General features: G+C 36.3%; 1 protein-coding gene across 3 annotated transcripts in view; it reads left to right on the top strand.

Annotated features, from left to right (window-relative positions):
• The window catches only part of Arhgap32 (Rho GTPase activating protein 32), a 274,334-nt gene that overhangs the window by 109,612 nt on the left and 151,092 nt on the right, over positions 1–13,630 (top strand). For all 3 annotated transcript variants that reach the window (XM_047516852.1, XM_047516851.1, XM_047516850.1), the window contains exon 2: positions 8,032–8,140. In XM_047516852.1, coding sequence (XP_047372808.1) covers positions 8,036–8,140 — 105 coding nt within the window. In that variant the 5' untranslated portion in view covers positions 8,032–8,035. The remainder of the gene's footprint in view (positions 1–8,031; positions 8,141–13,630) is intronic.

The raw sequence follows: 13,630 nt of genomic DNA, 5'->3' as shown, positions 1-13,630 counted from the left end.
GTTTTTCTCTGTTGGTTTGCATGACCACCCCCACTTGCTTTTAGTCTTCCATAAGTTTATCAGTTATTGGTTTCCTGAGGTCACCATACCATTCTGTTAGGGACTTATTGCCCCCTTTAAAAAAACTTACTAATTTTTCAGAGATTTGGAAGAGAGGGATGTCTTGGGGTGGAAGTTGCATTGCTGAAATTTTCTGGCTTTTGAGAAGAAAGTTCTCTGAAGGAAATACTCTGTGAGGCAGAATCTTAACATAGTTGCCCAGTCTGGTAAGTTTCTAAGGATACGAATGGCTACTTTGTGATCCTCTTCAGGCCGGAAAGTGGAATCTTCCAGGAAAAATGGTCTCCTACATCTGGAGTGACTGAGAAATGCTAATGCATTCTAACATTCCTATCTGCAAAATGGGGCTAATCATAGTGTATAAAACAATAACCAGTTAGAAGATTACTGCAATAAAATGTGCCAAACCAAAAAGATGGAAACCAAAAAACCAAAAAATGTCAGAAATAAAATGAATAAGGATCTTTAAAACCTATATAAAAAATAAATGAAATTCTTACTAAAGAACATAAAAGAAGTCAGAAACAAATGAAAAATATACCTTCTTTATAACTGAAAGTATACAACACCATAATGGTATTAGTTCAAGCTAATTTGTAAATTTCATGTGATAATTAGAATGCTTTTTAACAAAGCTAGATGAATTGATCTTGAAATAAACTGATAGAGAGGTAAAGAAAAGAAATTGAGGGTAGTGGATAGAGGACTTGGGTAACCAGGTACTGTAATAGTCATAGTAATTAAAACTCGTGGTGCCAGGACATGAAGATAAGTCACTTGGGGTAGGAAGAAAAGCATTCACATACCCACATCCATAGGAAGATTTAGCTGTGGTACAGCAAGCTGCCCTAAACCAGTGGAAACATTAAGTACTATTCATTAAATGGGGGAAGAGGGAGATTGTATACACATCTGTGCAAAGTAAACCTAGAATTCTGTCTTATACCTAGGAAAAATGATATATGGTCAGAGATTTAAGTGTACTAAGTGATAACAAAACATTTTCAAAATAAACCTTGAGAGAATTAAAAAATGTTATATGTATATATATGTTATATATATATGTATATATATATGTATATTTTTTTCATAGTACTGGGGATTGAAAATAAAGGAGTTGGGAATGTAGCTCAGTTATAGAGTGCCCTGGGTTCAATCCCCTAATAACACTGAAAACCAAAAAAACACCCCAAACCAGCAAAGCAGCTCTCCATGTTGATGGAAAATTCTCCAGGAAATATTAGAAAGAAGCAAGGTTCACAAGAGTATGTAAATACAATCAGGAGTAGCATATTTGCACACTGCTTTTATACTTTTCTTTGTATAGATATCTTCTCTCATATATATGAATAATTTAAAATTCTGAAAGAGTACAAGAAACTCAATTACCTTGGGAGAAGGAAATTTAATGGGTGGGATAGGACAGACTGAAGATTAGGATGGGAATGAAATTTTTTATACTATGTACCTTATATCTTTTTGATTTTTGTTGCTAAAATTATTATGCCTACTGAGAATTAGAGTATATCAGGCCTTTTCAGTTCAAAGTGACCAAAATGCACTTCAGCTGGCTCCAGCAGATTTCTTGTCTTTTTCACCACAAATGCAGCTGTCCGCAATCAGTGTTACAAGTTGTTTCTTTATTTTCTAGGAATACTGAAAATACTAGATTTATGTAAACACATTATTAACCTATATTAACTAGCGAAAACAGAGCTCCTATATTTTAAGATTTGCAGTCTAATTTACTAATATATTCTGAAATTAGCATATTAGTATATTACATTCTATGATGCCAGGTCATGGTTTTTATCAGTTACAAGCACACTGACACACAGAAACTTTGTAGCTTGTGTTTTACTACTTCAATCTCAGGCAAAACCAGTAGAGAACACCAAGCTTATCATGTAGGCCATATTGCAAAGAGCCGTTCCTCTCTAGTGGATTGAGATACTCTTTATATAATCCAAAAGTGACTAATAAACCAAACTCTTTATTATCTCTGATAGAGAAGTAATGCTTGTCTGTATCTGCCAAGCACACCAAATGGTCAGACCCTAAACCAGACTTTGACTCATTATTGTCACCAGTGGGGAATAGCTTATTGGACATAACTGTCACAGAAGCAAAAGCAAACTTGACAAACAAGAAATAAACAAAACAGATTGGGAGAATAAAAAGAGGAAAGTAAAATTCTATTGCAGCATGTAAATTTACTCTAAAGATTAAGAAAAGATATGCCTGGGATGGACAGTCATTGAGGTATAATTCTGGGTAGTGTGGCCTATTTCTTCAGAAGGGAATTCACTTGGACTTCTCTTTGGAATGTCAAAACTGTCAAGTGTAAGTTTTCAAAAGATATAAACAAAAATCTCATACAAATAAAATGTGTGTGAAAGATCCAAGTGTTTAAATACTTTTTTAACAGGGGCAGCTGCAAAATGGAATGGTCCATGATCTTCGTGCTTGAGGAAGTGTTTTTCTCTTTGTTTTCTGTTTGATTCAGTGTTTCCAGGTTCAAGTATGAAGATGTTTTATAGAATAGTCTTATAAAAATGTAGTATCAGGTTCTTCAGTTTTTATGGTTGGCAATTATTACTGTAACTTCTGTTAGATATGAAACTATGAGACTAACATTTGTCCTTAATTATAAAAGCATAGAACAAAAGAATCAATAAATACATACTAAGTTTTTATGGAGTTGATTCATTATTACATGGCACTATATATATATATATATACAATAATTTGTAATAACTATTAAACTAATGTGTATTAGTAATGAACTTTTACTTTATACTTATTGAAGTATAACTTGCATATAATAAACTCTACCAATTGTAAGTATACAGCTTGGTATATTTATACATATGTATATATACAAGTAATAACGACACAATTGAGCTAATTTTTCTAGCTTGCCACTAGACCCTTGTCCCTCCTAATGATTACCTCTCTCCAAAGAAATTATTCTCACTTCTGTCATGATCATTAATTTTATCTGTTCTTGAACTTCATGTAAATAAAATTATAGCACATAGTTATGTCTGGCTTCTGTTGCTCAACAAATAATGAAATTTAGCTACTTATTGCAAGTGGCAGCAATAGTTCTGTGTACTTTGTGAAAAATAGTAAAAGTTATGTATTGTTGATGGACATATTTGTTGCTGTAATAAATAATTGCATTACTACTAAGAATATATTTCTTTTTTCATATTGACCAGATAACCAGTGATCTCGCCAAATTATCTTATTAATTCTATGTTGTTTGTAGAGTTTTTTAGATTGTCTGTATACAAATCATGTCATCTTTAAATAATGAGAATTTTATTTTTTCTATTCAATTTTTATTCCCTTTTTCTTGCTTTTTTTTTTTTTTTTTAAAACTTAGTACAGTGGTGTGTGGAAGATATTCTTTTTTTATTCAATATTTCAACTTTAAATATGTTAGCTGTGTTTTTAAAATAATGTCAATTAAAATACTTTTAAAATTCATGCACAAATATTAAATCTTACCTATTGAAATGATTTTTTTTAAACTTTTAATAGTGTGGTCAGTTACAAGGATTGATTTTAGAATGTTAAACCAACTTGCATTTTGGACCAAAACTCACTTGTTCAATATATATCTTTTCTGAATACTACTGAGTTTGATTTGCTGATATTTTGCTAAGGAGTTTTGTTGGTTCATGTTACCAACCTATAGTTTTCTTTCCTAGTAATGTCTTTATCGGCTTTCGTTATAAAAACTGGCTTGCTATTTTAGAGGTACCAGGTCCAAAGATGCTATCTCTTTTGCTCTGGGCTCAAGGTGAGGTAGCACATCATGGGGGAAGTGCCCCGTGGAGGAAAACTGCTCAGCTTACAGTGGCATCAGGAAGTAGAGAGGAGGAAGGAGTTGCAGGGAAGATGCACCCTTCCCAGGCATGACCCCAGTGTCTCAGCTCCTCCAGCCATACCCCAGCTGCCTATAGTTATCACTCAGTTCATTCAAGCAAGGATAGACTGATTAGATTACAATTTGCATAATCCAGTTACTTTACATCTACATATTGCTGCATTAGCAGGAGCTCATATCCAAACCATAACACCTGGTTTCATCGAATGGGTTGATAAGTGTTTATTTTTATGTGCCAGAAGAATATATGTAGGAATGTTAGTATTTATTCCTTGAATATTTTAAAGAATTCACTAGTGAATCCAGTTGGGCCTGAAGGTTTAATTTCTTTCATAGCTATGAGAGTAAAACGTTTTTTGTTTTGTTCTGTTTCTTGTTTCAGTTTTGGTGAATTTTGTTCTTCAGGTACTTTGTCCATTTCGACTAAATTCTCTACTGCATTGAAATGAAATTGCTCAAATATCCTGAAAATCTTTTTTAATGTGCATAGACTGTGTAATCTTTGTAATGTCTGTAGACTTTCTAGTTATAACTCTTCAGTTTTTTCCTGATCAGTCTTGCTAGGGATTATTCACTTTATTAGTCTTTCAAAGAATCAACTTTTGTCCTTTTTTTCTCTATTATACATCTGCTATTTCATTATTAAGTAAAGTTTTTTCTTTACACTTTCCTTGAATTAGTTTACTGTTTTTTTCTAGCTTCTTGTCATGGAAACTTAGGGTACTGACTCTTAAACTTGTGTTATTTCCCATATAATACATTTAAAGCTATGAATTTTACTCTAAATAGTGCTTTAGTTGTAGCCCATTTATATCTGTTATATTCTCAGTATCATTCAGATCAAAATATTTTCTCATCTCCATTGTGATATCACATATTTGATATGAGTAATTCAGAATTGTGTGTTTTGAGTTCTAGATATTGGGGGCATATCTAGTTGTCTTTCAGTAATTAGTGTGATTCTGTGGTGGTTACAAAGCATGTAATTCATGGTTTAAATTCTTTGTATTTGTTGAGAGTTGTATTGTTTAGCAGTTAATCTCCTCGTAAATGTTTTATGTGAGCTTGAAAAGAATGTGTATTCTCTAGTTGTTGGATTTAGTTTTCTGTTGAAAAGTTTGAAATTGGGAAATTGTTTGCATTTATATACCATGATTATTTTTGCTTATTCTACCAGTTACTGAGGAGGTTTGTTAAAAATATCAGCTGTGAGTATGGATTTATCTCCTTTTCCTTTAGTTCTTTCAGATTTTGCTTTTTGTATTTTAAAACTGTTATTTCTTATGGTACTAGGGATTGAATCCAGGGCCTTACACATGTTAGACATGTGCTCTACTACTGAGCTACATCCTCAGTCCTTGGCTTCAAACTTGTGATCCCTCTGCCTCAACCTCCTGAATAGCTGGGATTATAGACATATGCTACTATGCCTGGCTTCTTTATTTTTTAAATACTACTTTTGTTTCTCTATTTCAATATCTTTTTTTAAAATTTCTGACTCAATAATTTAGACATGTGAGACATTTTACTTAGTCACTTTTAGGCTGTTTTATACATTTTCTTGCTCTTCTTTTCTTTTCATAGTTCAATGTAATTATTTTATACTATCTTCCCTTAACCCTCTCTATAACCATGTCCATTTAACTCCATCGAGTGAGTTAATTTCAGGTATTTTCAGTCTTAGAGTGAACATTTGTTTCTCACAGATTCCAATTCTCTTGTTGAAATTCTTCATCTTTTTTATCTATTTTTACTGATATTCACATTTTAAAATGTTTTTCATTTCATCAAACATATAAATCATGAAATGTTTTAAATTTAACTGAAATTTTATTACCAGCTTGTGTATCTCTCTTTCCCCTTGGTTTGCCGTGGCAAGTAATTACTTGTGATCCATCTGATCTTGGAGAAGCCTTCCTTTCTATAGATCTTTGGCTAGTTGGTTGCCTATCCTGAGACTTCACCTATGTGATGTATTATAGAAAAATTATGAGTTTTGCCTTTTCTTGTTGGATTTTGGGTGATTATATCTATAGCTTAGTACATCATAAATAGAAACTGCACTATAAAGAATACAAATAACAATAAATGTTGGTGAGGATGTGGGGAGAAAGTACTTTCATACATTGTTGGTGGGACTGCAAATTGGTGCAGTTACTATGGAAAGCTGTATGGAGCTTCTTTAGAAAACTTGGAATGGAACCACCATTTGACCCAGCCATCCTACTCTTCAATCTATACCCAAAGGACTTAAAATCAGCATTCTACAGTGATGCAGCCACATCCGTGTTTATAGCAGCTCAACTCACAATAGCCAAGCTATGGAAACAATGTAGGTGTCCTTCAGCAGATGAATGGATAAAGAAAATGTGGTATATATACATAATGGAATATTACTCACCTGTAAAGAAGAATGAAATTATGGTATTTGCCAGTAAATGGATGAAACTGGAAAATATCATGCTAGGAGAAATAAGCCAATCCCCCAAAATCAAAGGCCAAATGTTCTGATTTGTGGATGCTAACCCAAAACAAGGAGGGTCGGGAGGGGAATAATAGAAATCCATTGGACTAGACAAAGGGAAATGAAGGGAAGGGAGAGGGGAGGGGAATAGAAAAAACAGTAGAATTAATTGGACATAACTTTCCTAGCCTTGTATTTGTATACACCAGGATAATTCCATATCATGTATGACCACAAGAGTGGGAACCTAAATAGAACAAATTATAGTGTATGTATGTATATTCTGCCAAAATACATTCTACTGTCATGTATAACTAAAAATAAAAATAAAAATATAAAAAAAATAGAAGCTTCTAATGCACCATAGGTATTTTAGCATCCCTGAGAACTGTCAAATCTAAATTAAATGTGTATCACTGTTTCGCTTTGTTTCCCCAATTTTCTTTCCTCCTCCCCTCCCCCTTTTTTGTTAAAGTTTGACTCATAATGGATACAAGATAATGTAGATGAAAATTTGCAGAGTGTTCACCCTATGTAAATTTGGAGAATGTTTTTTCCTCTAAAGAGAGCTAATTTTTCCTCTAGAACTTCTGATTCTGTCAAGGCTTTGTTTTAGACTTATTGGAGTTTTTTTTTCTGTTTTTTCTATTTCTGTTTGTCCTTACTCCTAAGACGCAGCTTTTGTGGAATCTGAATTGAGAGCTCAGGGTTTTTTAGTGCTCCTCCATCTTGGCAGCACTTGTCAGTGTCTGTCTTCTCAATGTTGCTGGGCTGTTAAATGTCTACTTGAATCTTTATTTAGTTTCTTATGGTTTTCTTGGTGTCTTTGACTATACTTGTAAACTTAGGAAGCTGTTAATGATTTGAGGGGAATTTTCATGTAGACTTTTAAGTACTTTCTCTACAGGTCTTTTTTGGGGGCTTTTTACCCCTGAGTCCCCATCTGCTTTGGTTAACCTCATGTATAATCTATACCTCCTCAGCCTGCTTAAGATTATTTTACTATGCTTGACTGTTTTTCCTATCATTGGTTCAGAAAAATTTTTTAAATACAGAATAATGATTAAATGTGGAATTTACTTCATTGGGCTTTCCTCCTTTCAAAGATTGTAATCTTGGGAATCTCACTTGGATTGATGGTTTTCCTGTACCTTTGGCCAATGGCTTATATTGTGTTTAACAGATAAAAATCATTTCTTACATAATAATTACCATCAACCATAGATGTTAAATAGCTTGAAGCCTTTTTTTAATCTCCTGGAGTAAAAGCAGGTTTTTGGTACATCATAAAAGATCTCTGAAAGCTATAGTAAGAATATAGGGTCATTGCTAGCCACTCAAGTTGTTGTTGTTGTTGTTCTTTTTAAATTTGTTCTTTTTAGTTATACATGACAATAGAATCTATTTTGACATATTTATATAAACATGGAATATATCTTATTCTGATTAGGATCCCAGTCTTTCGGATATACATGAAGTTGAGGTTTTAAGTTCTTTAAGTAAGTTTAAAATCAAGCATATAATTTTTCTGTTCTTTGAATTGTGTTCACTGAAAAGATTTCATAGAAATGAAAATTCTTACCAGTATCTCTCTTGTTTTGATCTCCAGGAAGATGAAGTCCTCAATACATTCTGAAGAGGATGATTTTGTTCCAGAACTACATAGAAATGTTCACCCTCGAGAGCGGCCTGATTGGGAAGAAACACTTAGTGCAATGGTAAATCAGTTTTGTACATATGTACACATGTACATTGTACTTACATAAGTACAAGAAACTGGGGAAGCGTATTCACAGAAGAAAGTGTAAATTTTATTTTATTTTTTTTGCTTTGTTCATTTATTTAGTAAATAGTGTTTGAACAAATACTTGAATCCAGGTACTTTTGTAGATACTGTGGGGAGAGTAATAGGGTTACAGAGTGATAGAATATAGTGTGAAAGAATATTCACTGGTTACATAGGGTGGCCACAGATTGACTCTGTGGGGAGGTGGGATTTTAACAGAGAACTGAAGAATGTGAGGGAGTAAGTAGTGTGTTTCTTTGGGAACACGTCATTTTAAGCAGTGGAAGAACAAGTTTAAGACTATGGCATAGGATTAAGAAATAAGATGGAAGAAACACAAAAACACAACGTAACTGAAATTGAATGCTCCAGGGTAAGAACAGGAGCAGGAGGAGAGGAGGTTGAAGAAGTGGTTTAAATAAGTAGAGAGCATATCTTGTGGTTTCTTATAGTCCACTTGTAAGGACTTTGCTGTGTATACAGTATTTTAGTCAGCTTTTGTGAAACCGTGACCAAAATTCCTGACAAGAACAATTGTAAGGAGGACAAGTTTATTTGGGACTCATGGTTTCAGTCCAGAGACTGCTGACTCCATTGCTTTGAGCCCAAGTTAAGGCAGCACATCTTGGGGGAAGGGCCCAGCAGAGGAAAGCTGTTCAGCTAATGGGGTCAGGAAGCACAGAGAGACATGGAAGAGGGAAGGGGCTGCAGGGAAGATGCATCCTTCCAGGGCATGCCCCTGGTGGCCTATCTTCTCTAGCCACATCCTATCGCCTACAGTTATACCAAGTCCATTTAATCTAAGATGGACTAATTAAATGATCGATTTACCTCTGAATATTTCTTCAGAAACATAGAAGCTTTGGGTGGATACCTCATGTCAAAACTGTAACACTGAGTTAGATGGAGAATATAGAGGATTTTTGGCTGAGGAGTAACATGATCTGGCTTGAAATTTTATTGCTTTAAGTTCAGGGAGGCAAAAGAGGAAGTAAGGAAACCACTTAGAAGGGTCAACAGTGGTGGTAGCTTGAATCAGGATGGTAGTAGATATGATTGGAGTTGTTTAGATTCTGCATATATTTTAATGGATATAGCCAATTTTTTTTTTTTTTTTGGATGAATGTGAGTGAGCAAAGAATGTGAGTTCTTTTTGGTCTTATTAGCCAGAAGAATGGAATGTACGTTTACTGAGTTGCTAGAAAAGTGGTTTTTGTTGAGAATTTTTTTTGAAAAAGTCAACAGTGTTATTTTCCTCAAGATATGTTTGAGCTATTTAGTTTATTAAAACTTTTGTAATTTAGGTCTATTAATAGCAATGAATTTATTTTTTTGTGGGAGATAACATTTTACATAATTTTGGTTCAGAGTTAGTATTCTTTATCATCAAAATTTAATGTAAATGTTCATCTATCATGCTGACAAGAGATTTTACATATTTCATTTTCTTTTCATTCTGATAAGTTATGAAAATAGGTCATAAGCATATGATTTTAATTGAGCATTTTCATCACTTGGATAACATTTATAGAGTTCTGTTAGAGTCTCCTCTTTGTATTTCCCTTTGCATTAATGACTTCCAATCGAAGGTTAAATGGAAAACTCCTCAATTGCACAATTAACTGGAGTTTGCAGTATGGAAATTTACTTTGTACTTGCATTGTGTTCTAAAAAACCCTACTGTGCCTGTAGTTAAGGTTGAAAATATAATCAGTGCAAATTTGTGTAGGAATGAAGTCTCCCCTCTTATTTTAACATTTGCTAGCTTAGGAAGTATGTACAGTAGCTTGTGATTACTTATAATTCTAAGAATACTACTTGTCATTCAGATAACTTGATCACAGTATTTCTTATATAAGCTGTTTTACCTTGCAATTTTAGGTTAACTTCATTGGGAAATATAAAATCTGTAGCAAAAACTAGTTACCAAAGCACTTTAGTGTTCAGTAGTGGAAGTTGAAAATATGTCAAATTAAGCCTTTTTCTGCTCCACACATATTATTTTTAAAATCAGTTACAGTGTATCTTAGTAGATTCCAGTTCATGTTGTACTGAATTAATATTTGTTCATGTTGTTTGTGAATGTTCTCTTCTGTAGATGTACCATGTTCATAGGGGGCTAACTCTTCAACCACTTCAAACTCAACATTGCTTTCTTACTAACAGCTGAACTCATTAAGAGTAAATGAAGGGGCTGGTGTTGTAGCTCAGTGGTATAGCACTTGCGCAGCACATGTGAGGCACTGGGGTTTGATCCTCAGCACCACATTAAAAAATAAATAAATAAAATTATAAAAAACAGATGAAAATATTTTTTAAAAAAGGAGTCAGTGAAAACCATTTGAAGTCATTTGCCATTTTTCTAGTTGGCTATTAATGGTTACTCCAACATCCTCAACCCTTTGAGCAACTGTTCTCACCAAAAGGCTTATATAGTTAAACCAGTTTGTTTTTTTTCTGGATACCTACCTACCTTTCTTTATCTCTCTCTCTCTGTCTCTCTCTCTCTCTCTCTGTCTCTCTCTGTCTCTCTCTCTCTCTTTTTCTTTCTTTCTTTTTTTTGGAGGGGGTACTGGAAATTGAACTCAGGGGTACCCAACCATGGTGCCACATCTGCAACTTTGTTTTATATTTTATTTAGAAACAGGGTCTCGCTGAGTTGCTTAGTGCCTCACTTTTGCTAAGAATGGTTTTGAACTCATGATTCTCCTGCCTCAGATTCCCAAGCCACTGGGATTATAGGTGTGTGCCATCATGCTCAGCTTCTGATACATTTCTTTGGCTGCCACTGCAAAACATAATGTAATGGATTCACTGTTGGTAAATGGCTTTCCTTGCTTGGCTCTCAAATGAGTTACTGAGAAATTTACTTAGGTTTTAATGTTGTTATTATTTTGTGCTTTGGTGAAGAATTCTGAATGGTAATGCACTCTGCTTTAGAATTTTAAAATTTTTCTCAGTGTTGCTTTCTTGTGAGTGGAGAGTATTGTGATGAGTGCATCGTTCAGTATAATGTTGATGTATCTTTTGTTCTTTTAGCATTCCTGTAATTTCACTACATAATAAACACAGTGCTTTGTCACCTAATTTGATAACAAGATAATTGAGGGGGTTTCAAAATGGCGGACTAGAGTGCAGCTGCATTTCACGTTGCTCCAGGACTCAAGATTCAAAAGAGGAGATAGTGAGTGACTTGGGACCAACTCAAAGCCGCCGGGTGAGTTTCTCCCATTGGGGAGGTGTCCTGGATGGGGCGGAAGCTCCGGAACGCAGAGAACTTTGTGAAGTAGAGTTGCTCGGCGAGACGCCCCTCCCCCCACTGGAGCGGTGAACACGGACAGCGAAGTGGAGCGAAAAAACGGAGCGAAGAAATGGCGGAGTGAAGGTTCCAGGACTGCGGGCAGCTTCTCTAAGGAGGGTCAACCTAAGGAGACTCGTCTACGAAGGGTGAGGCTCCCAGGCCCAGGAGGTAGGTCCGGGCCCCTGGGAACATTGCCTGGGAAAGCTGCCTTGCCCAGGCGGCAAGACACCCCTCCCCCCGCTGGAGCAGTGAACTCAGACAGCGGGGAACTTTAAGAGGAGGCCGCGCAGCACAGCGCTTGGTTTTGGAGCAATCTGCCAGGGCTCTGGCGGCTGCCAGAGAAAGAGTTGGGCGGCGAGCTATTTGGACTCAGCAACCGCCTGAACAACAGGGAGGGGGCTGTCCTGAGGAGGTGGAGGTGTGCAGTGAGTTGCTTGGTCTCCAAGCGCCCACACAGAACACCGGGTGGCTGCCTGGAGGAAGAGACAAGCGGCGGGTCACTGGGGCTTGGAGCCTATGTACGAGGCTCCAAGTGACTGCTCAGAGGAGGGGTCGCATAGCCAGGTGATTAGGTGCAAAGCACAGTCCGGTCTGGGGACCTAGGCACCTTTTCTTGAAAGAGCTACACAGAGACAAGCTGAGGGGCGGGAGCGAAGGTTCCAGGACTGCGGGCAGCTTCTTTGAGGAGGGGCTACCTAAGGAGACTCGTCTGTGAAGGGCAGGGCTCCCAGGCCCAGGAGGTAGGTCCAGGCCCCTGGGAACGTTGCCTGGGAAGGCTGCCCTGCCCAGGAGGTAGTTGTGGACTGAGGGGAACCTCTAGGAGGGGAACTGACCAGCGAGACCTCCCCACCGGGTGAGTCTTCCCCGCCGGGTGAGGTTTTCCCACAAGGATGGTAAAACCAGAGACACAGGCCCAAACAGGCCTTGCCTCAGCCCGCAGTCTAGTTCCCCTTTGGATGACCATTGGTCAACAAGTAGAGGCACCTCTGCCCACTAGCAGGGAATATACCCCACCTGAAGACCACCACCCTTAGAGAGGCAGCTTCCTAGGGGAACACCGCAGTATCAACTTCCTCTAAGACTTCAGGCTACTGAAGGATAAGAGGGGTTACACTAGCAATCTTCAGGGACATTATAAGTCAATAGAGGAAATCTGCAACATCTCAGCAGTCCACTGATACCTGAATGACATGAGAAAACAAGGGAAGAAAATGCCTCAAACAAATCTGGATGGTACATCAATAAAATCCAATGACAGCATGGCAGAAGAAATGTCAGAAAGGGAGTTCAGAATGTACATAATCAACATGATAAGGGAAGCAAACGATGAAATGAAAGAGCAAATGCAGGCATTGAATGAACACACCAATCGACAGTTAAAAGAGCAAATACAGGAAGCAAAAGACCATTTCAATAAAGAGTAGAGATATTGAAAAAAAACCAAACAGAAATCCTTGAAATGAAGGAAACAATAAACCAAATTAAGAACTCCGTAGAAAGCACAACCAATAGGATAGAACACCTGGAAGACAGAACCTCAGATATTGAAGACAAAATATTTAACCTTGAAAACAAAGTCGAACAAACAGAGAAGATGGTAAGAAATCATGAACAGAATCTCTAAGAACTATGGAATATCATGAAAAGGCCAAATTTGAGAATTATTGGGATTGAGGAAGGCTTAGAGAAACAAACCAAAGGAATGAAAAACCTATTCAATGAGATCATTTCAGAAAATTTCCCAAATCTGAAGAATGAAATGGAAAATCAAGTTCAAGAGGCTTATAGGACTCCAAATACACAAAATTACAACAGACCCACACCAAGGCACATTATAATGAAAATACCTAACAAACAAAATAAAGACAGAATCTTAAAGGCTATGAGAGAAAAGAACCAAATTACATTCAGGGGGAAACCAATACGGATATCAGCAGATTTTTCAATCCAGAACCTAAAAGCTAGAAGGGCCTGGAACAACATTTTTCAAGCCCTAAAAGAAAATGGATGCCAACCAAGAATCTTATACCCAGCAAAACTTACCTTCAGATTTGACGACGAAATAAAATCCTTCCATGATAAACAAAAGCTAAAAGAATATACAAAAAGAAAGCCAGCATT

This window comes from Sciurus carolinensis, chromosome 11 (assembly GCF_902686445.1).
Source record: "Sciurus carolinensis chromosome 11, mSciCar1.2, whole genome shotgun sequence".
NCBI lineage: Eukaryota > Metazoa > Chordata > Mammalia > Rodentia > Sciuridae > Sciurus > Sciurus carolinensis.
This window is presented reverse-complemented; position numbering and strand designations above follow the sequence as displayed.